Here is a 21,652-nt window from a genome sequence, read left to right on the forward strand (position 1 = left end):
GGATAAGTGAATGTCAAATTTGAGATTGTCTGTTTCATCTCCTAGTAATTTGGTGTGATCTGTTGGGTGGATAGTGGTGTTTTTTGCTGTGATGTTAGAGTTTTGAGTATGTTTGGTGGGTTGGAAGATGAGGAGTTTAGGTTGAGTAATAACTGGGCATCGGATATCCAAGTTTCAACAAAGGAATAGGCATCCTGTGTGACCTTTTGCAGTTTGGGTAGGGACTGGGCTGAGCAGATTTGAGTCATCTGCATATTGTGTAAGTGTGCCATGTTTGGTAGCAGAGGCTAGATTATTGATGAAAACAGAGAAGAGTAGGGGTCCAAGGATGGATTCTTGGGGAACACAAATAGATACAGGTAGTTGGGGATATGTCATTTTGCCATACAACTGATTGCTGGCAGTCAGGTAACTCTGAAACCAGTTGGTGACTAATGCAGTGGTACACATTACTGATCTGTTTTGCATCTTCTTCCATCAGTGTTAATCCTTCCTTTTTTCCAACCATAGCTGAAGCACTGTCCGTTACTATGCCAGACATTTTTTCCATGGTCAAGGAAAATCTTGCCAATGTTGCTTTTAGTGCTTTTATACAGACCAACAGACTTTGTGGTATTTTCAGTGGATCCAGAGAGGCCAGTTTTTTGGTAATACTGAAATCATTGTCAACACCTCGAATAAATATGGCAAGTTGTGCTGTATCTGTAACAGTGCTGCCGTCCAAAGCTATGGAGTAAAACTTGAGTTGCACTATATATTTGTCTGTATCTTCCACACGCCTAGCGATTGCCTGGTGTGATAAACCTATTTTAGAAAAAACTGAATTTTTTTTTTCCAGAACAAATTGTCTGCTACACTTTCAAGGCATTCTTTAATAAATTCACCATCAGCAAATGGCTTGAATTTTTTATCAATTAAATTTGTTACAGCATAACTTGCCTTGACTAAGGAATCTGGCTGAGTAGGTTATTTTCGAAACAGCTGTTGGAATGTAAGTTTTTTTTAAATCTAATATTTTTTGCCTACAGCACACTCCTTGCAATTCACTTAATTTTGGGTGCATTTGAATATAATGCTTTTTCAAATTGTAGTTCTTGAAAACGAATGCCACTTGGTCCTTAAACAGATACCACTTCTCTGCATAGTAAGCAAAGCGCTTTATTAGATTCAAGAAAGAAATAGTCCATTTCTCCTGAAATACTCTCCTTTCATCTATTTTTCTTTTCTTTGTAACAAATCTATTTTGGCATGACGCAGAAACCATGCTGAAAAGTAAAAAGCTAGTATTAACTAGTACTTTATCCTTGGTTATATTTTTAAAACGATGGCTAACAATTTACATTAAAAAAAAAAAAGAAATTAAAACTAGCCGTAGTTTTAATATGTTACTGGTGTTGGAAGAAGCATTTTATATCCACAATGCAACGCAAAAATATCCAGGCAGGAGAGATTGGTGGAATTCATGAAATTCAGATGGACTGCAATAGAGCTATGAAGATGTATGATTAGCATGTAAGCGACAGTTTCTTACTGGTGCAAGGATGGTAGCGTTCAATAACCTAATCACATCCCTACCATCAAGTTAAACACTGTTTACTTGCATGCTACCCAAGGAAACTCACTCACTTGCAAAGAAAAAACTGGCACACACTAGCACTGTCATTTTAGTTATTCACTACAGCACTATCAATTCTCACTGGGAAAACCACTCCAGCAGTCCAAGTACATAAAATGTCAACATTAGCAGTCTAAAACTATAATCCACAACAAGACAACAAATTTGCAATAAAGTAAATAACTCGCATTACTGACTTAAAACAATTGTGTATAAGCTATAGTAGGGTCTCACCCAAACAAATGACTGGTGCCAGAAACATGGCCTTAAGTTCCAAAAAGATGCATCATCCCCTTTGGCTATGTTTTAACTTGCTGTGCATTTTTTTATGGCCGTGGAAGAATTCCATTGAGTATAATATTCACTTTGCATGTTACCAAAGTTAAAAAAAAAAAAAAAATTGCAGGAAAATAAAGGTTTCCATTGTCCAATTAGCAGGCTAGACTGAACCATTTCAAATTATTCTACATTTGACAGCAGCCAGATGTTTGCTGTATTTATGTGAGACTGTCCTGCGATGTTAAAATATTTCCTGTGATTCTGAACTTTCACTGTTGAGTATGGTCTTGTTCTTTTATTATTAAATATAACCTTTTAATTGTGTCTATTTAGAGATAGTTTAGCCCTTATAGTACTTATGTATTTGGTGACGCTGTATAGCCCACTCCAATAGCCTTGTTGGTTACACATTTGGCTAATACCATTACACAGTAAGATTGGTCACCCTTTGGGAGGAGCCTTTATAGCAGCTAAGAGTAGTTGGTGGCAGCTGGTACTACTTTATATTCTGGGCAGAAGGGGCCATCGCTAGAGAACCTGTGCCAGCTTTCCCCAGGAGTGTCTGTGTGTTTGTATATAAATCAAATCTCAGTGTGCGTTTGTGTCGGCTACTTTGGCAGGGACATGAAGCACTGGTTGGACAGAGGGTGCTGGAGGTTTTGGCTTGACCACTCTGCTGAGCTCTTAACCCTATAGATGTGCCAGTGGGGTGTCTTGCTGAGAATCTGGAGAAAGAGGGAGAAACCAGCCCCCAGACTAACTCTGATCTCTTTGTGCTCTTAAGGGAAATTATACTTTACTGTGTGTGTACTTGTCATCCTCCCAATGTGCACGCCCCTCAGGGTGATGGTGGTGAGGATTGAGGCTCCTTGATTACTGGGCCAGTGCAAGGGAGTCGCAGCTTCATTTTCACTATTTTATTTTGCATGAGCAGCGGAGACACTGCTGTCTTAGTCTGTCTACTTCTGGAACTTGCAGTCCTGTGCAGAAGATGAAAATAAACGGGTACTTTGCCTCCATTTTGCACCTAGTAAACTAGAAAATACACTTCTACTGAACTTAAAACTGCCTAGCTATGTAAATCAGTTTGAGTGGTTTCTCTTTTTTTCTGCATTTTACAGGATGAGAGCTGAGATAGATGGGAAGCAGGCACTATACTGTTAATGAAGATGATGAAAACTGTAGGACCTGATTCTTGAGATACTCCAGTTACTAGCATATGTATTATAATTGTGATGATGATAAATGCTTGTATTGGCTTTGCTCATCTAGTTAATGTATGTAACTTAAGTCCATCGCTATCAAGAAAACTGATAAATCTAGAAAGAGCAAAGCTAAATCTGAAGGCTGAAAATCATTAGTACAATTTCTAAAAATTATAGCAGTTGACCGGTATGGGCAAGCCTTAACTGGCCATGTACTACTTTGTGCAGGCATTGTAACCTTTAAAAAGAAATAAAAATCCCATAAATATAATTCTACACATCCAACTGACATTTTAATTAGAAACCAAGTCCACATGCAAATGTCTTCAACTGCCACTCAGTCGTATTTCATAAATCTCTTCCCTTCAGGCATGCTTCTCTAAAAATGGCTTATCCCACAAAAATGATCAAGCTAAATTATGTGAATATTAAAGAACTAACGACAATGAGTTGGGGAGCAAATACCTGACTCCCAAGTCTAATCCAGTACTACAGTGACTTTCCAAAAGATGACCCAATTTACATATTAGAGTTTTACATCTTAAACCACAAAAGTGCAACTCTGAATTCCTAAATGCAATGCTTTCATCCCTCCATAAAATGAGCATTGCCTCAAGCAATCTTCCAATCTTTTGAATTCCTTCCGTCCTATTTTTCCAAGCTTTCTTTCTGATTAGAAAGTATAACCCAAGTCCCCAGGCAACTAAACTCAGCCAAACTGTGCTGTTATCACGTGTGTTCCGTCAGTTGTAAAATAATTCTGAAGTTAAACAATTTCCAGTACACGAAGTGCAAACATGAAAGCAACCAATGCGCCAAACAAATGTCAAAAATTAGCTCCTCACTCACTGCATTAAACTGTCGAAATAATGCTAACAGCAATTTAAACTATTTTATTCTCAATAAAATTTCTACCACATATTCAATTAAATTAATTCATTGTAAAACTGTCCGATGTTGAAAACACAATAGTCATACATACAGTAAATATGTAAATGCTGAAAAATCCAACTTCTGCAATATGTTCCTGTCAAAAGATGAAAATAAATTACACTAACAATAGTAAAGCCAGACCTCTAGTGTCCAACACAGACATGCACACTGCACTTCTGAGAGAACTGCTGAATGTTTCCTCAGAATGGTAAAAATGAGCATTTGTCAAAGATAGAAGCCAAATACACTGCTGCAAGCAGAAATTCCCACATGATCTACTGCAAACACTGACCAAAATAAAATATTAAAATAAATATACATACCTTTTAAATACAACGGAAAGCGAATAATAAATCCATCAATAAAATGAGAGGAAGGGAGGTCCCTAAATGGGGTTGATCTGAGCAGTAAGCCAGAAAAATCTGCACTGGGTCTTGTGAAGAGCCAGAGGACTTTCTTCTTTACATGGCAGAAAGGCTGAACACTCACTTCCTGTAACAGCTGAAGGCTTCCCTCAGGCTATGCTGTCGCAGGAAGAGACGGGAAAGGGATTCGGAGAAAAGTTGCTATTACTGGGTTACCTTGCAAGATGGCCCAAAATGCCACTGGGGAAATGGTAATGAACATTTTAATTTTTAGATCAAATGTGCATATTGGCACTGAGGCATATGCCAATTGTTCCAAAGAAAATGTACAGAAAAGGAGACTCATGTTAAGTGTCCCCTAGTGATGTATGCTGATATTAATCTAGAAGAGTTGACCAAAACTGGTGATTTAACAAATCCAACTGATCTCTGAACTTTATGCAGTAAAATGCAGAATTTCTCATTTTAAATGTCTTGGGTAGTGGTAGCATCCACAATACAAAGATTGCTGCCAGACGCAGGCCCTGTTCATAAGCCATGGATTGTAATGTGCAGTAGCATCCCACAAGACATGTTGAGGGTTTAACAGTTCGAAACAAAGCAGCATTAACTCAGCACTGCTGGCATTGCGATGGCCTTCATTTCCCACAAGTCTACCTCAAGCCATTTGTCTGCACATTAAATTGCTGGGCCATGGATTTGCTCATATAACCCACAACTTCCTATTCCATCACCTGCTGTCCATCACTGCTTCTGGATGGTAGCTGCTCTCCCACCTTTGTACCTCTGAAATGCTCCTTTGCTGGACATCTGCCTACACACCTACATAAATCAATCAGAATAGTTAAATGTATATATGCAAAACCCCAATTACCCTTAGCCCATATAGAAGAGTTTTAGTAATATGAATTTCAATGGTTAACAGTTTTCAATAAAAATAACAATAGAATGAGATTACAAAATAGTTCATTTGGATTAAAAAAATGCATACTTATACCAGCACTTGAGATTACAAAATAGTTCATTTGGATTAAAAAAATGCATACTTATACCAGCACCTGGCATAAAACTCTCATAGGTTCATAGGTTTATACTAGGCTATCTGCCCTAAGGCATTTATAAGCCTAGCCCAAATTTTTGTGGCTTACGCCACCCCTTATATGAAAAAATACTGTGCCCATTAGTTTGGTGTGCCTCTGTCCAGCAGTGACACAGAGATGATTCCCGGGGTAAACCTACGATCTCCCATCCACAGGTCAAGATTTCTCTTGAACAGAGTCAGCGAGGTGCTCTGCCTCACATGGACCGGGATTTTATTCCACAGCATAGGGAGTCTCTGAGTGATAAATCTATCCCTCCAGCACGCCTTATTTATATCCGTGCTAAGGTTTAAGTCGCTTGCTCTAGTGGTTTTGGTGGATTTGGATTTTTGAGGTGGAGCATGTCCATTAATTCGGGTTGGACATGGCCTTGTATGTCAGGCACATGTCACCTCTGAGCAGATGGTATGCGACTGAATAGAGCTTGAGTTTCTTCAATCTGGCAGCATATGACAGATTTTGGAGTCCCTTTATCCTTTTGGTGAGGAACTTTTGGGGTCTCTCCAATTGCTGCAGATGTCGGGTGAGATACATCCCGAATGGGGCATTGTACTCTATCATTGGTCTGATAAGTGAAGAGTACAGGGGAACAATGACCTCACTAGATCTGGATGTGAATCCCTTCATGATCAGGTAGGCAATGTAGAAGGTCTTTCTAACCACTTTAGCAACGTGAGTGTCAAAAGAAAGGCCACTGTCAACCTGAGTCCCCAGGTCCCTGATGACCTCTTCTGTGCTTAGTGGATTGCCACCTATATGGTAGCTTGGGGTTACCTTGTTTTTCCCGAAGGGTATGACTACACATTTTTTGGCGTTAAATTCAGGCCATGGCTCTGGCACCAGCTATCTGTTTCCGTGAGTCCCTTCTGAAGGATATCCGTGTCCGATGCACTTTCCACTATGGCGCCCAGTTTGCAGTCGTCAGCAAACTTTGTCAGCCAAAGTCCTCCCATGTTGGCCTGTACTTGAGAAGTAGATGCCGAACAATAGGGGGCCAAGGACCGAGCCCTGTGGGACACCACTTGTGATCGGCTTGGAGTCTGACATAGCGCCAGCAACTCTAACCCTGTGGGTTCTGTCCTTAAGCCAGTTTGCAACCCATCTTGTGACATATGGGTTTACATTTAAGCTGGTAAGTTTTTCTACAATACCAGATACCAATATTGTGTCGAAAGCCTTTGCAAGGTCAAGGTAGGCTGTATGGACTGCCTTTCCCTCATCAATGGCCTTGGTGACTGTTTCGAAGAAGTCGACCAAGTTCAAAAGGCATGATCTTCCCTTGACGAAGCCAAACTGGGTCGGGTCCAATGTCTGCAAGTCCCCTATATCTTTGTTTATGAGCTCCATTATGATCCTCTCCATAGCTTTGCAGACTAGACTTGTTAAGCTTATGGGGCGGTAATTACCAGGGTCCGTAGAGGCGCCGCCTTTGTGGAGTGGGACCACAGTTGCCGCACGCCACTCCTTGGGCACGTATCCTGTGGTAAGGCTGAGATTAAACAGCTGCCTTATGTGCGGGTTTAATTCCTCATTTAGCTCGTGTAGCACACAGCCGGGGACACCATCCGGTCCCATTGATGCTGTGTTTTAGAGAGCAGCTTTCACCTGTGCATTTGAGATGTCTGGGAGGCTACACTCTGCTGGGATAGTTATCTCTCCTTAGGGGGGGAGACGGGGGTGAAGTTTGCACTGAACCTGTCTGCCAGTATGTTGGCAATGTCTGTGGGTTCAGTGATTTTTGTATCATTTTGGACTAATTCTGAGCATATCTGGGAGTTTCCACCCAGGTTCCTAACATAGCTGAAAAAGGCCTTATGATTGTCCTTTGAATCCATGGCAATTTTTCTCTCAAAATTGGCCTTAGTTGATTTTATGAGTGCTCGTATTTTTTTACTAATAATGATCAGGGTGACTTCCCTTTTATGGATTTTGTTCTATCATGTAATAGCTTTCTCCTCTTATTGTAAAGTTTGTTGATGGCTGGGGTCCACCAGACTGGACGTTTGCCCTTTGTGGAAAGAGTCTTGGTTTTATTTGGGATTGCCTGATCCATGCAGTCCTGGAGGTGTTCATAGAAGGCATTTGTAAGGGCTTCCGCAGCTTGGGTTGTGGTTTCCACTGGCTCAGGGGCCTTGAAGGATACCACACCAGTCTTGAGTAGTGTGAAGTTTGCTTTAGAGAAGTTCTTCACTGTGGTCTTTTTTGTTTGGGGTGGGGGCGGGATGTGGATTTCCAGTGAGATTAGTTTATGATCAGATCTCACCAGTGAGGGATATACTTCCGGTGTGGAGCATGCTGTTTGTTCCAGGGAGTACTCCAGTGAATTTGTTCCTCTGTTGTGGTCAAACTTTACAATGTTATAGAGTGCATGGTGGTACCAGGGTAAGTGTGGTCCCACTCCTGGTATTTCTTTTGTAAGTATTTAATGACTGACTACACATCAGGCAATTATGTATAATGTATGTTTAGCAAATGCTAACTACTCTTCAGTATCTTGTCAGAGACCACTGTTGTCTCTTATTTTTGTAGCCATTTTGCTTAAACTTACATTTGTGGTTTTCTGCACCCAGTCTATTTGCGTAACCCTGGTTTTGGTCATAGTGGCTTGAATTATTTTGCGTTTTGTGCCCCAGGCAGTTTTCACATACTTTTCCTTCAGTGAACTACTCTGTGACACTAATAAATATATTTTTTAAAAGTGCCTTTCCTGACTGTTGATTTTTGAATAAATATATATGTAGTTTCTCCATGTGTATCATACTTTCACACAGATATAAACGTGGAGACTGATATTTTGCAAATTAGGCTTTCCTTATAAATCCCTCAAACTGTCTGTCGTCTCTAAGTGGGTGGGGGGTGATGGAGGATTACCTCCACATATGAGGAGAACTTTTATGTTTGAGTTTTAAACACACAGTTAATGCCAAGTGAGCTTGAAGGGTTATTAAAAGCAAATAGTTAAATGTCTGCTTAGATTGTTCTGATATCAGCTGCTTAAGTATGTATTTGCCGGCAAAGACAAACGGTCAATAGTTTCAGTGAAGTTTGCTAGGAATCCTAGAATGTTGTCTGTCTGTCTTGGGTTTTCACAAAGTACTTGCAACTGTGTTGATATGCAAGATTCATGGGTGTATCCTGAAAGTAATTTGAAGAACCAGTAGTTTCTGCACCATCCCAAAAGATCAAGGCTAGCCCTCTTCCAAATATCGAAAGTAAGAATTGAACTCTCGAGCCACAGAGCATGCAATGCATATAAACACCTGCAATGCATATAAACACAGGGGGATCACTGAAGTTGTGATGCCTGATGCCCTGTCAGAAGAGGCACTGCAGTTAGTCAGTTATGCATGCCATCACATTGAAAGCACCATGTGCAACTCCATTAGTGGAATGTGTACTGAAATGCAATAGCAAGATAGACAGAGCATGTTTTTGTATGCAAGGCTCTCTACAAATAATGCAAGAGGATTTTTCAAATAACAATGAAGGTGGCAATAATATTATCAAGAGATGACCACATTTTTATGAATTCTTATCTAGTTTTATATATCCAGACAAACAGCTGTACTACCTGCTCGTTAGCGCAAAAAAAAAATGTTGAATTTATTCTTAAAGGGTCTCGGACTGCATGGAAGAGCTCTGTGGGCTGCGGGTTGGACAAGTCTGCTTTAAACCAATCTGTCCTAGAACTTAGAGAGGATACTTCACACCTTGGATATCCACAGGCAATGGCTGATCAGACTGGCAAGTTACTAGTTTCCAGCCTTTGCTTGCTCTCACCCCTGTCTGAGGCAATTGCCACCATAATCTTTCCTTATTTATACTTTTTTTATTCCTGTTTACATTTTTAATTTGACTTGTCAGCTTTATCTTCTCCAGTCATTCTGATGCAGACTAATTTAGAGATTCACAAAGTAGCAAGGCAGATCTATATATATAAATTGGATTATAAAGATGGGGATGCTGTTTACAGCCTTCAGTATGTTAGTAGTCTATAATTGTAGATGCTTTTAGAAATCTGCTAAGGTTTTGCGCAAATGCTGCATTTTGTAAAATGAGTTCAGTACTCGTAAGCACTGGCTGTAATAGATCAGGAATCAAAAAATGTGAGACTTGGGTTATGTGAAATGTGGTCCAAAGATAAACTGGGCATTTTGGAGAAATGGGCCTGAATGAGAGTCTGTAGTGTTTGGACTTGTTCTTTGTATTTAGTGTATGCAGCCTTAATGCTGGTATTGTCTTGCACTGTGTCCTCAGTGTGACTAACACAACTGAGTTACCCTTGTTAAATGACGGCATGTTGTTTTTTAAATTTTTTTCCAGATGTGCAACCTAGAGCAGGTCCTGGCTCAAGCACGGACGCGTAAACGAAGGACCAGCATAGAAAACAATGTGAAGGGAACATTGGAAAACTATTTCCTCAAATGTCCCAAACCAACATCACAGGAAATATCTCTGATTGCTGATGACTTGAATCTGGAAAAAGATGTAAGTGCCATGCAACTTCTACATTTAGCAGAAATTATCTACATAAAGGAAATCAATTCTACAGAAATTAGAAATTCCTACAGGTTTTTTTGGTGCAGCAAAGAATATTGCATTGGAAAGGCAGTTACTGCATGTAATATATATGGTGACAGGAGTGCCGTGTTTGGAAAACCAGCTTTTGCATCTTTTTTTTTAGTTCTACAAAACCTGTGTAAAATAGATTAAATCTTTTGACCACATAGTTTGACAGCTGCTATTTTCAGATATTTATTACATTTTGTTAACTTGATAAGTAGGCTGGTATGATACTACCTGGACCTGATAAGCAAACTGCCATTTACTTAAGGTTACTGTTCACATAGCCTTGTGCATATATACACAAATACATATATCTGACATTACAGTCCCAGTTACTGTATTATCAAATGGTGCAGTACTGTATTAAGTAGTGGAAACATATGGAATGTGCAGAAGTGCAAAGGTGGTGGTGAAGAACAGGAAATACCTACTTTTATCTTGAGTAAAATGTGTATAAAGATCTTTGTCCTAAAAGTGATTTTATTAACCTGTTCTTGATATTAATCACTGTTGCAGTAGCCCAAGTGTTAATACCCTATGCAGGATGCAACCCAAATAAGTCGGCCTGCTTCCAAAACTTCAGGGCACCTTTCATGCGCCAGAACCATTAGCTTGAGCTGAGCGGACTAAAAAGTGTTTGGTGGTAGTTAAAGCTCTGAAGGGCTTGGCACCCAAAGAGAGAGCTCCTGTATGACTTTCAAGAATTGACCACCTGCATGTGCTATTCCATTGCTGGGTGCATAAGTTCCCTGTGGGGAAAAAACTGCCACATTAACTTGCTTTCCTCTTTGGGGAAAGCTAGGAATGTGTTTTTGACTGTCACAACTTTGCTGTACTTCTAAAACAGGACTGCACTTGTGTTGACAGTTTAAAAGTTAACTTTTAAAACTTTTTTATTTAAATTACTCTTTGGCTAGAGCACTTTTTACTGTGTAAAGTGACCATTAAAATTTTACCAGCATGTGCTGTTTAATTTTCCAGGGAAAGTGTACTAGTTTTCGCTTTGCCACAGAGCAAACTACTGATCCCCCACAGTCTGTTCTTCAGCCACAAAAAAAAAAAAATTTACTAAACAGGTTTTGACACCCCAGCAGACTGTTTGCCTCATTGCCACCCCAGCAGACTGTTTGCCTCATTGCCACCCCAGCAGACTGTTTGCCTCATTGCCACCCCAGCAGACTGTTTGCCTCATTGCCACCCCAGCAGACTGTTTGCCTCATTGCCACCCCAGCAGACTGTTTGCCTCATTGCCACCCCAGCAGACTGTTTGCCTCATTGCCACCCCAGCAGACTGTTTGCCTCATTGCCACCCCAGCAGACTGTTTGCCTCATTGCCACCCCAGCAGACTGTTTGCCTCATTGCCACCCCAGCAGACTGTTTGCCTCATTGCCACCCCAGCAGACTGTTTGCCTCATTGCCACCCCAGCAGACTGTTTGCCTCATTGCCACCCCAGCAGACTGTTTGCCTCATTGCCACCCCAGCAGACTGTTTGCCTCATTGCCACCCCAGCAGACTGTTTGCCTCATTGCCACCCCAGCAGACTGTTTGCCTCATTGCCACCCCAGCAGACTGTTTGCCTCATTGCCACCCCAGCAGACTGTTTGCCTCATTGCCACCCCAGCAGACTGTTTGCCTCATTGCCACCCCAGCAGACTGTTTGCCTCATTGCCACCCCAGCAGACTGTTTGCCTCATTGCCACCCCAGCAGACTGTTTGCCTCATTGCCACCCCAGCAGACTGTTTGCCTCATTGCCACCCCAGCAGACTGTTTGCCTCAGTGGTAGGGGAGTTACTCTGCTCAGTTGTAGCTAGTTCCTCAGACCCACTCACCTTTTTCCCCAGATCCTCTGATTGTCCATATGGCCAGTATAGAATGTGGGTTGGCTACATCCTCTGCAGCTGTTGGTCTGTGTGGGCAAGAATGCCAATTGGTGTGTTGGGAGAAGTTACAGGCAAGGTGCCCCTGCTTATCTAGAATGTTGTACCCATCTTTGGGGAAGCTGTTGCTGCCGTTAAAAACTGCCCTAATTTTGTTTCATCAAAACTAAATAGAAAACTAAACCTATATCTTATCCTACTCCAGTTTGACTGGACTGGAGTTTTGTTAAATGTGGCTCAGGGTTTTGTGAAAGCTATTGACACTTATTGGAATGTTTCCTGGTAAGATTAAAAATGGATTCCTCTTCCTGAAGAGATTCATCAGCTTTAATCTGGAAAGGAGTTTGATGGGACAGCTACTTTTTTTCATCTGAATTCTGATTCAGACTCCGATGAAGGCATGTAATGAAGCTCTGTCGAGGATCCTTTCTTTGAGACCATTTCCAGAATGTGCCTTTGATTTCAGTAGGAGAGCGCTGATCTTCCCCAGTCCCTCAAAGAAAATACTATGAAATGTTACAACTGGAATTCAAAGAATCACATCCCATCCCCCCAGCACTGCCAGCATTAGAGGAGGTTTGTCACAGCCTGTGGTTTCACAGATTGCCAACTTTCTTCACCTAAGAAAGCAGATAAACTGAGGAACCTTCTACATTCTTTCACATTTTTTACACTCATCTCAAGCCTAGCACAACAGCTGTAGCTTTAGTCAAGCCAGTGGCTGACTAGCATTTTAATTCAAATTCCCCAACTTATCAGTTTCCCCACCCTTTGACAGGGCAAGTCTATGCTTTTGCAACTTTAATTTTTAAAATTCTGAATTGTCAGTCTCATGTTTGTTGTGAAAGTGAGTAACCTCTACAGCTCTCATCCAAGAGAAAATCAAGCCACTTCTCCTTTGTTTGGCCCTGTAGCTACTTACCTGCAAGGCTGTTGCACTGGTACTGTTTTGAAAAGGTTTGCCAAAAGTGAACTTATCTTCGGATGGTGATTTTGTTCCCCTGCAGCAGAGATTACAGAAGGAATGTCAGATTTTTCAGTCCTCCTCTAGGGTTTTTCTGTTCCCCTCATTCAGTTTTGGCAAAAAGACAAAATAGTCCCAGCAAAATGCTGGTAAGCAGACTTTAAAAAAAAAAAAAATTGGCATGGGTATTCCAAAAATGGGAACCAGAATCCTCCAGAGCAATGGACAGTACAAGTCAGAATTACTATGCAAGTGTTTTCCTCTTCCACTCTGGCAAGTCCCTTATCCCTTCAGAAAGTCTGAATCTCTTTTTCTCTCTGACAACAGATTTGTTTCAGACAAGTGTGTTCGGAGACTGGTTCAGCAGGGTACAGGTGGCAGTGGAAAGAAATCCTCATTCCCAGGGAATTTCTTATTTTACATTTGTTTACCAGGAAAGTCCAAATGGGCAGGGTTGCCCAAGGCCTGGGGAGAAAAGCTCCATACAATTTGTCAACCCAAAAAAACATGTAACAATTTAGACAAACATGGATACGATATACATGTCCAAAAGCTTATGACAGTTTGGAAAATTAACTTAAAGCAATTTGGAAAAGTAAAGTTTTGTCAGAGAATGCCATGAGTATTGGTAGTACAGGGAATAGATCAGAATAGTCATGACATTGTTATAACGGCAATATTCAGTGGCGCAGCGGTTAGCGTGGTCACCTCAAAGCAAGAGGTTCTCCTGTTCGATTCTCTGCTGGATCGCCTTGTGTGGGGTCTGCATGTCCTCCCTGTGGTCGAGTGATGTCTAAAGACATGCAGGTAGGTGCGTGCATGAATGAGTGTGCCGCCTTTGAAGGTTTGGCATCCGGCTGGCAACTCTGCACTGTAAAAATCCACTATCAATCATTAGCGGACCGGAGTTCCGCTATGGTGACCCCCAATCTGGAAAAAAAAAAAAAAAAAAAACTTTATACACGATTCCATAAACATAGGTATAGTTTGTATTACAACGAATTGTATGGATATGAAGCTGTTGGATGACATAGCAGATCTAGTTTTGGCTCTAGATATGAGTGAGTTGTGGAGATAGTGGGCTTGAAGGAGTTAGCCTGTAGAAATATTCCACATCCACCAGACCAAACCCCTCTGTTCTTTGCTATCCTTCAACACATGCTTTGTCCGGGGGGAGGGGGGGTGAGGGCAATGGAAATGGTTCCTTCACAGTGGGGAAGAGGTGAATACTTCTGGTGCCAAAGTAAATGCTTAGAAAATAGTTCTGTACCTTTCCTAAAACAGTTTTATAGTGCCCGAGTTCAGTTCAAGCTACTTTCACTACTCACTCTTGCCTCTTCCTCCACCCGAGTCTTTTGGTAACCTTGGGTTTAAATGATGCTTCTTGCATTCCTATCCATCCATATTTCAGATGTTTCTTAATGTGATCCTGATGCACACAACCTTATCTGTTGTCTTCCTTACCATTTGGGCTATCTACTACTACAAAAGTGTTTAGCTCTAGTTATGGCACATTGCAGGCTGCATGCAAGGTATCCACATATTTAGACTTTCTTATCTTTGCAGAGTTTTCAAAATGTGTGGAACCTCAATTGGGTGAGAAATCTATGCAGGCTGGGATTCCAAGGAAATGTTCAGTCTTTTTTTGACTCCATCATACAGGATTGCATTTCTGGGGTGTCTGCTAAACATCTTAGTACAAAGCTTTTTTTCCATGGGGAAAAATTGATTTATATTTTGGATCTGTTCAAGGAGTTTTCCACTGACTTAGGTCACTGTGAAGGGAATACCTCAGGATTCCGGGTCTCGTGGCATCTGATTCTCATGATACCTCTGGCAAGACTCAACATGAAAAGATAACAATGGTATCTGAAGTCTCTGATCCCAGCACTAACAACCATTCTTTTCTCTCTCATATCCCAGAACTGGAATATGAAGAGAAATTGCTTGTTGGATATGCCCAATATCCCTGAGTCTAGATATCCCCTCCTGCTCCAAAGCAGTCACCACAGATTCCTGACTTTCCTTGGGGACAGTGTCGAGGGGGGATTACAGTTCGATATCTGGGTCAACGGACATTCAAGCAGATAAGCATCCCTTACATTTATGAAGGTACTGAACTATCTGAATTTCCTTTGTTCCCCAGAACACGTCAGAATCACTACAGTCTATCACAATGTGATGCATAAGCAGAGGAAACCAGGTCTTGCGTGTATGCAGACTAGCTATGTTGACATGGTATATAGTGTTACAGCACAATCTCATTGTGTGGCAGACAAAGTTGTGCAAGAGCAAGTCAGACCCTGACTAATGGAAACTAGATAAAGGTGTCCAAGATATGACCAATCTGTGGTGATTTCCTCAAGTAGACCTTTGCTCTTTGAGGAAGCAAAATCCATTGAATTTATTCTGCAGGATTCCATGCAAGTAAGCCTAGTAGACGCATTTTCAGATCATTGTGGTGACTCCCTCCTGGCTCTGACAACAGTGGAGCTCGCTCCCTCCTGGAATTGGCCAGTGGCAGTTACCACAAGCTTCTTCACAGATTGGATCTCCTGTCGCAAGAACAGGGGGTATTTGTTGCATCCCAAACCACATCAATTGATGGGATGATGGTATTTTTTAATACCTTTCCAGGCACCTGTTTACCGAGGACATGCAGCAGGTCCTAATGCAGACAATGTTCTAGAAAATCCTACATCAAATGGACTAGGCTGTCTAGTTGGGGCCAACAAGATAAACTCTAGCATCCATTCAGGGCTAGTGTTAACATTTATGCAGCTTGCTTTCCTGTATAGTCTAACTCTTGTATCAAGGTTCATTTGTTGGCAATTTCAGGGCATCTGCCCACAAGTCCCCTTTCAAGGAATTCCCATGTCAAAATGTATTTGAAGGGGTCTTGTATAAGAGACCTCCAAGAAAACTGATGGCTTCTTATCTTAATTTTTTGTTGGAGAAGCTAACCCTTTCACCATTTGAAACTACCTTATCTTGCTGACTTGAGGCTCTTGATGAGGAAAATTATTGCCCTGACCTCTTCATGAAGAGAATGCATTGCAGGTGCTTTTGGTTGGTCAACCTCCTCATTTCCCACATACAGGGTTTCCTTGAACTAATCCTTCTCTTAGCCTAAAGTGGTGCAAGAGTTATCCATCTCCCAGTGTTCTTCCCTGAATGATGGAGAAAAGGATACCTCTGTCCGAAGACCATTCTGATACTATCTTGACAGAATATAATCTTACAGAGCTTCCAATCAATTTCTTGTGAAGGTAAGAAGGGACATCCATTGTCAAAGCAGACTTTATTTCCAAATGGTTGACCCAGGCTATTTACACATGCTTCTCAACTGTACAGATTTTCACAGAATGTCCTTATTTTTGCCTTGTATCTTTGGTCCATTTTTCATAAAATTGTGTTTTTATAGCAAATTGGTGGCAAATCATTAAGGACTGAAATTAGAAAAAACTGAGTTTGACTTCATACCCTTCACAAAATTCATGCTAATGCAAAACCTGTTCTATCAACTTTCTAAGTTTGTAAGAGCAATATTTTAAAAAAAATGTCCCTATTTTGGGGCCTTTGTACCACTTATGGCTTTGTCCAGATTTCTTGCTCTAAGAGGTTTGAGAGGTATGTATTTACACTATAACAAAACTATTCCAGACAGGGTCCAAGTGCAAACTACAAGGGCCTTGGCTTAATCTATGGCTTTTTGGAAAGTGTTGCAGAAGAAGCAACTTTATTCTTGCTACTTACTTCTATAAAGCACTACAAGCTGGATTTCTTCCCCAGGTCTAAGGCTTATTAGGACCATTCTCCAGGGGGTCCTGGACCCTTCTTCCTCCCCCCCCCCAAGTTGTCCTAAGATATGGTAGTATAATCATATAGCTGGCATTGAGATAGTTGGTACTAGAATACAGGTGTGATAGTGAATACCCTTTCTGTAGTGCTGAGTGTGAAGTGTGGCCTGCCTAACAATTCATTGTTTTGCGATGACACTGGTGGTGGTTTTTAAACTGCTTTCTTTTGGGGAGGGTGCAGGGTGCAATCTCATTTAGTATTCTGTTAAGACTATCGGCATGCCTTTTGACATAGTCTGAGTGATGTTTTTTATTGACCAGTTGCACAGCAAGTATTTGTCTCTGTAGCCTGAACTAATAAGAGTTTTCTGTCTATTAGTAATGACACAATACAGAGGCAGTATTAGTCTGAGTATGTTAATAACAATAGCTTTATTTATCTTAAGTTGGTTACTTGGGCAAGAAAGATCAGATAGTGGATATGATGTCAGTGTGCGATTAGAAACTGCTAGACAAGACGCAACGCTTTAAGTGCAGGTAGAACAAGGGCAAAGTGTGCATCAGACGCATGAAAAGCAGTGGTCAAAAGCAGTACTGTGGGTGATGAGGCAGAGGGTGGCCCAGGAGCAATTAGCTGTGTTATATGGGGTAGACCAAGTAAAAGTGATGAGTTGCAAGGCTAGCAGTGGCAGGAGAACCAGGGAGGATGTAAATGTGAAAGGGGGAAATGGGGCACTTAGAATGGAGGCAGGGAGAGGGCACTTGGGGGGGGGGGCTGTTGGAGGCAGGGAGAGGGCACTTGGGGGGGGGGGGCTGTTGGAGGCAGGGAGAGGGCACTTGGGTGGGGGGGGCTGTTGAATGAGATGAGAGTATGAAAGGTGCTAGGCAGAGTACATGGAGAATACTGGGCAAGAAGACTAGTAAGGGCAGAAAAATTCTGGGGGTGGGGGGGTCTCGCTAGAGATTTTAGATGGGGGCAGAACGTGGTGAAAGTAAACAGTCCTAGCTCAAGCTACTTGTCATGACATGTAAAATGGTAACTAAATGGGGTTGTAATTGTTTTTGTAACAGTGCTCCGTTTGGGTAACTAAAGATATGTGGCAGATTTGAAAGATAAGATGCAAAAGTATCGGTGAGATGGTGTACAGGAGTTCGGGTGTGGTCCTACTGTAGCACCTTTAGAAAGCTACCCACAAAGCCCCACAGTCTCTGAAAGATCAATGAGTTTTAATTTCATTGTTGGATTGTGGTAAGGAGCAGGGGATTGGGGATTGTGGAAAGGAGCAGCAGGGGATTGGGGATTGTGGAAAGGAGCAGCAGGGGATTGTGGGATAATTAGAGGGAGAAGTTGAAGTATACTGCTAAAGTAGGAGCTAGAAAATGGGTGTTCTGAGAACTGTGATAAAAAGGACATAGGAAGGAGAGTATTGTGTAAAGAATAACATTTTCAAAAGAGGGAGTGGTAGATGAAGATAGGACCAACAGGTAGGGCAGTAGTACCGAATTTATTTGGAGGATAAGGAAGGATGGCATGAGAAGTGGGAGAGTTGATGGCATCAGTAAATGGGTAGTAGGAAGAGGGAAGATGAGCATAAGAAAAGTACTGAGCAATAACTCTTTCTGCCGGTTTATTCTGAAGTGTTATAAACTTTTTTGTACTCCCTGAGCATTCAGGTGGCCCGTGTGTTCTGGAAGGGGTGGAAGCCTTCTGGCTCATTTGTTCTGGCTATCTGTTCATTTGCAGGAGTTGTAGGGAGCAGGCCAGCTTGGAGGGGTCTGTCTAATCTCCTCAGGACCATCTCCCTCACATGTACAGTTGTTACTTCCCCTTGGGCAATAGAGTTTGTGCTGATCCTCCACCCACCCCCCATACTTTGACTTATTTACTTATGACTGCAAATGTGTGTTGCACCCACTGGGCATTCTCCATGTGGCAAGCAAGAACTGTAAGCCCCCCCCACCACCACCACCAATGAGTGAGTTAACTGCAGTCACTGTTCCTTTCCAGCTAGCTCCTCCAGACACCTGAGCTACTAACTGAATTTGGTTTGTCTGCACTCGTCCTGTCATTATCCCTGCATGCCATAGAGATTGCTTCATGTAGAAACATGGTATTCAGTAGGTTTATTGTGTACTAAATTAGCTCCATCTTAAGTTAGATATTGCCGTAAACAACTAAAATGTTATATCAAGCTTTTGAGTCTCTTCCATATTGACAATGTCCTGCAGCTTGCCAAGGGCTTTACTGCATTACTATTTCTGTTAGTTTCCTGTTTCAGGTACACCCTCTGTCTTGTAAACAAGCCTAGTGATGGGGGTCCAGTAGAAATCTCTCCTACATCTGCAGGAGCTGACTGCTTCTGGATATTTGCTCAACCTATTTATGCCAACAAGTGCTAGTTGTGGGTGGGCAGTGCAGGCTGGCTTTCTTTGACTGTGGTTTTCCTGAATACATAACACTTGTAAATCTGAAACTTTTGTAAATAAGACTTTTGTAATGTGCATGTGAAAATGTTCTCTCGTTTCTCTCGACGGGTTATACTTAAGTCACCACAGAGTCTTCTGAAAATGTGTCTCACTTTTTTCATCAAACGATTAAATAAAAAGCATTGCACCGTAGTGGAGTTGCTTTTTTCATCAGTTTCTACTTGCGTCAAGCCTTGCTCCATGCAGAGCACTGATGGACATAGATCTTGTAAATCCTCAACTTAGTTTCTGATGTCTGCTCCAAACCATTTTAGTTGCTACTTGTGGTTAACTTTGCAATATGGGACGTGTTATGTATATATACCCTTAATGTAATTATTTCTGTGATAGGATTGAAATTGAAATTTCATTTTAAATGTGATCTAGTTTATCTGAAGAACCTCCTGGTGGATATTGCCAGAATTTAATTTTTTTTTTCTGATTCTGTAGGTTGTCCGAGTGTGGTTTTGCAACAGACGGCAGAAAGACAAGCGCCTGACTCTTCCTTTTGGAGAAGGGAATGAAGGAACAGTATACAACTCTGGTTCATCATTTTACCCATCGTCTACTGGTTCTGTCGCCCTACCTGCCCCTGTGATGACACAGGGCTGTGTTGGAGCACCACTTGCTGCCCCACCTCCCATTTATATGCAAGCCTTTCCCAAAGGCAAACTGTTTCCACAGGCTTTTCATCCTGGTGTGTCTATGACAAACCATGCTAGCTAAGGAAGAGAAGGAACAAACTTTGTAAAGAGATTTCAGCCATGACAATAGCCATATTTATCAAATGCAGCTGGTCTGCTCTTAATGTTTAGACTGTAGTATAGGGTGGGGAAATGAACCATGTTCCAACTAGTGTCAAAATGGATGAAAGTACATGAACCAGAGAAAGTAATTTTGACTTGGGGACAATAGAATTTTTAGCTTTTTTTGTAAATGCTGTTTTACTGCTGCTATTAATCTGGTTGTAAGATAACTTAATGATGCAAGGCACATTATCCCTTGAGTTTTAGATGGTATTTGAAGGGCTGTGTGCTTACCCATCACACATTCATTGTTTGGAGTTAATTCTGGCATAACTTGTGTTTGGTACAGTTCTTACATCCACCATGTTTGTGATGGTAAAAAAAAAAAAAAAAAGTGGGGGGAAATATAACAAAATGACATTTAAACTTCTAAGATGTGTTCAGTTTTGTGCTGGACAGATTGTGTCCTTTTGAAACAGTTGTGAAAATGGATGCCTGTGCAGAGCAAATGTACCGAACAAAGAAGCCATATGTTAGAAGTGGAACCACTGATTTGTGTAGATATAAGCAGCAAACTCTAACATGGAGTAATTTGACCTCTTGCATAATGTAACGAGTGCCTTGGCATTTACTTTGCTTCACCTGTTTCATTGACTTTAGTATCAAATTACCACCAGGAGTATCCATTACCCCGAAACAGACATGGTACATTGATCACATCTAATGAGCGCTGTTTTGTAGAAATTTTTCTGCCCCCTCATTGTTATTTGGCAAGTGTGTACATACACATGCATGTGTGTGCTAACAGGAGCCTGTGTCCTTCAGGTCTTTATCTCTGGCCTACCCTGGGCCCATATCCTCAGAATCCCACTGCATCTGTTAGTGTGGCACAGAGAGGTTGTGGAGTTCAGCTGTAGAGGTTTACTGTTTTGGGGACAGTTTTGGTGTCTTATCAGTGGACAATCTGTCCAAAACTAGCTCAGGAGTGTTAATCCTGCTTATGTCATGACCGAGTCCTTGTAGCATGGTTGTCGATTTTAGTGTGTGGGTACATTTTGAGCTAAAGAAAGAAAATAGGATGGTAGGATGAGGCTGAAGTAACTTCATCAGTCTCCTGCAAACCTTTCTCCTAGTTACCTAACATAAGCAGTTCATGTTGCGGTATGAGGTTGGCATTGCAGGACTTTTGCAAGCCTCTTTCATGGAGGCATGCCTCTTGGTGCGAGAGCTGTAGATTGAACCAGTGTTGTGTACATATTTAGGAATGACTTCTCCTGTGCTGGGTAGCCGTGTTTCATTAACTTCTAGGCCGTTCTACCCAATTTCTGTAAAATAGCATTACAGAAACTAGGTAGATGTTGCTTCTTGCATTTATTGCAGTATGCAGCTGAAATTATGCATTAACTTTGTTCCACACTGGCATCTCATTTTCATTTGACCATGACACAGTTGACTCACATGAATATTGTCCAGCATATTGACTTTAGTTTCTACCATAACTAAACTCAAAAATGAGACACCTAAATGGCTCATCTTCTCTAGTTCTGGTTTGGTCACCTTGGAAAGACCACCTGGTATTCCCTATCCCCCCTCTCCCCTAAAAAAACGCACAGCTAAAGCTAAAAGTACCAATTTAGTTTTAGGAGGCAATGGTCAGTTTCATATCTTTGATATTTGTCACTGCTGTGACATGTGACCTTATAGGCTTCTCCATAAATTTTTTCTTTCCCTTG

General features: G+C 41.4%; 1 protein-coding gene across 1 annotated transcript in view; it reads left to right on the forward strand.

Annotated features, from left to right (window-relative positions):
* Positions 1–20,294, forward strand: part of LOC122790404 (POU domain, class 5, transcription factor 3-like) — a 215,200-nt gene extending 194,906 nt beyond the window's left edge. The window contains exons 4-5 of the mRNA XM_044057922.1: positions 9,821–9,985; positions 19,624–20,294. Of these exons, the coding sequence (XP_043913857.1) occupies positions 9,821–9,985; positions 19,624–19,899 (441 nt within the window). The 3' untranslated portion in view covers positions 19,900–20,294. The remainder of the gene's footprint in view (positions 1–9,820; positions 9,986–19,623) is intronic.
* Positions 20,295–21,652: the final 1,358 nt, after the last annotated feature.

The sequence above is a fragment of the Protopterus annectens genome, chromosome 16.part0, assembly GCF_019279795.1.
Source record: "Protopterus annectens isolate FY-2018-M chromosome 16.part0, PAN1.0, whole genome shotgun sequence".
Lineage (NCBI taxonomy): Eukaryota > Metazoa > Chordata > Ceratodontiformes > Protopteridae > Protopterus > Protopterus annectens.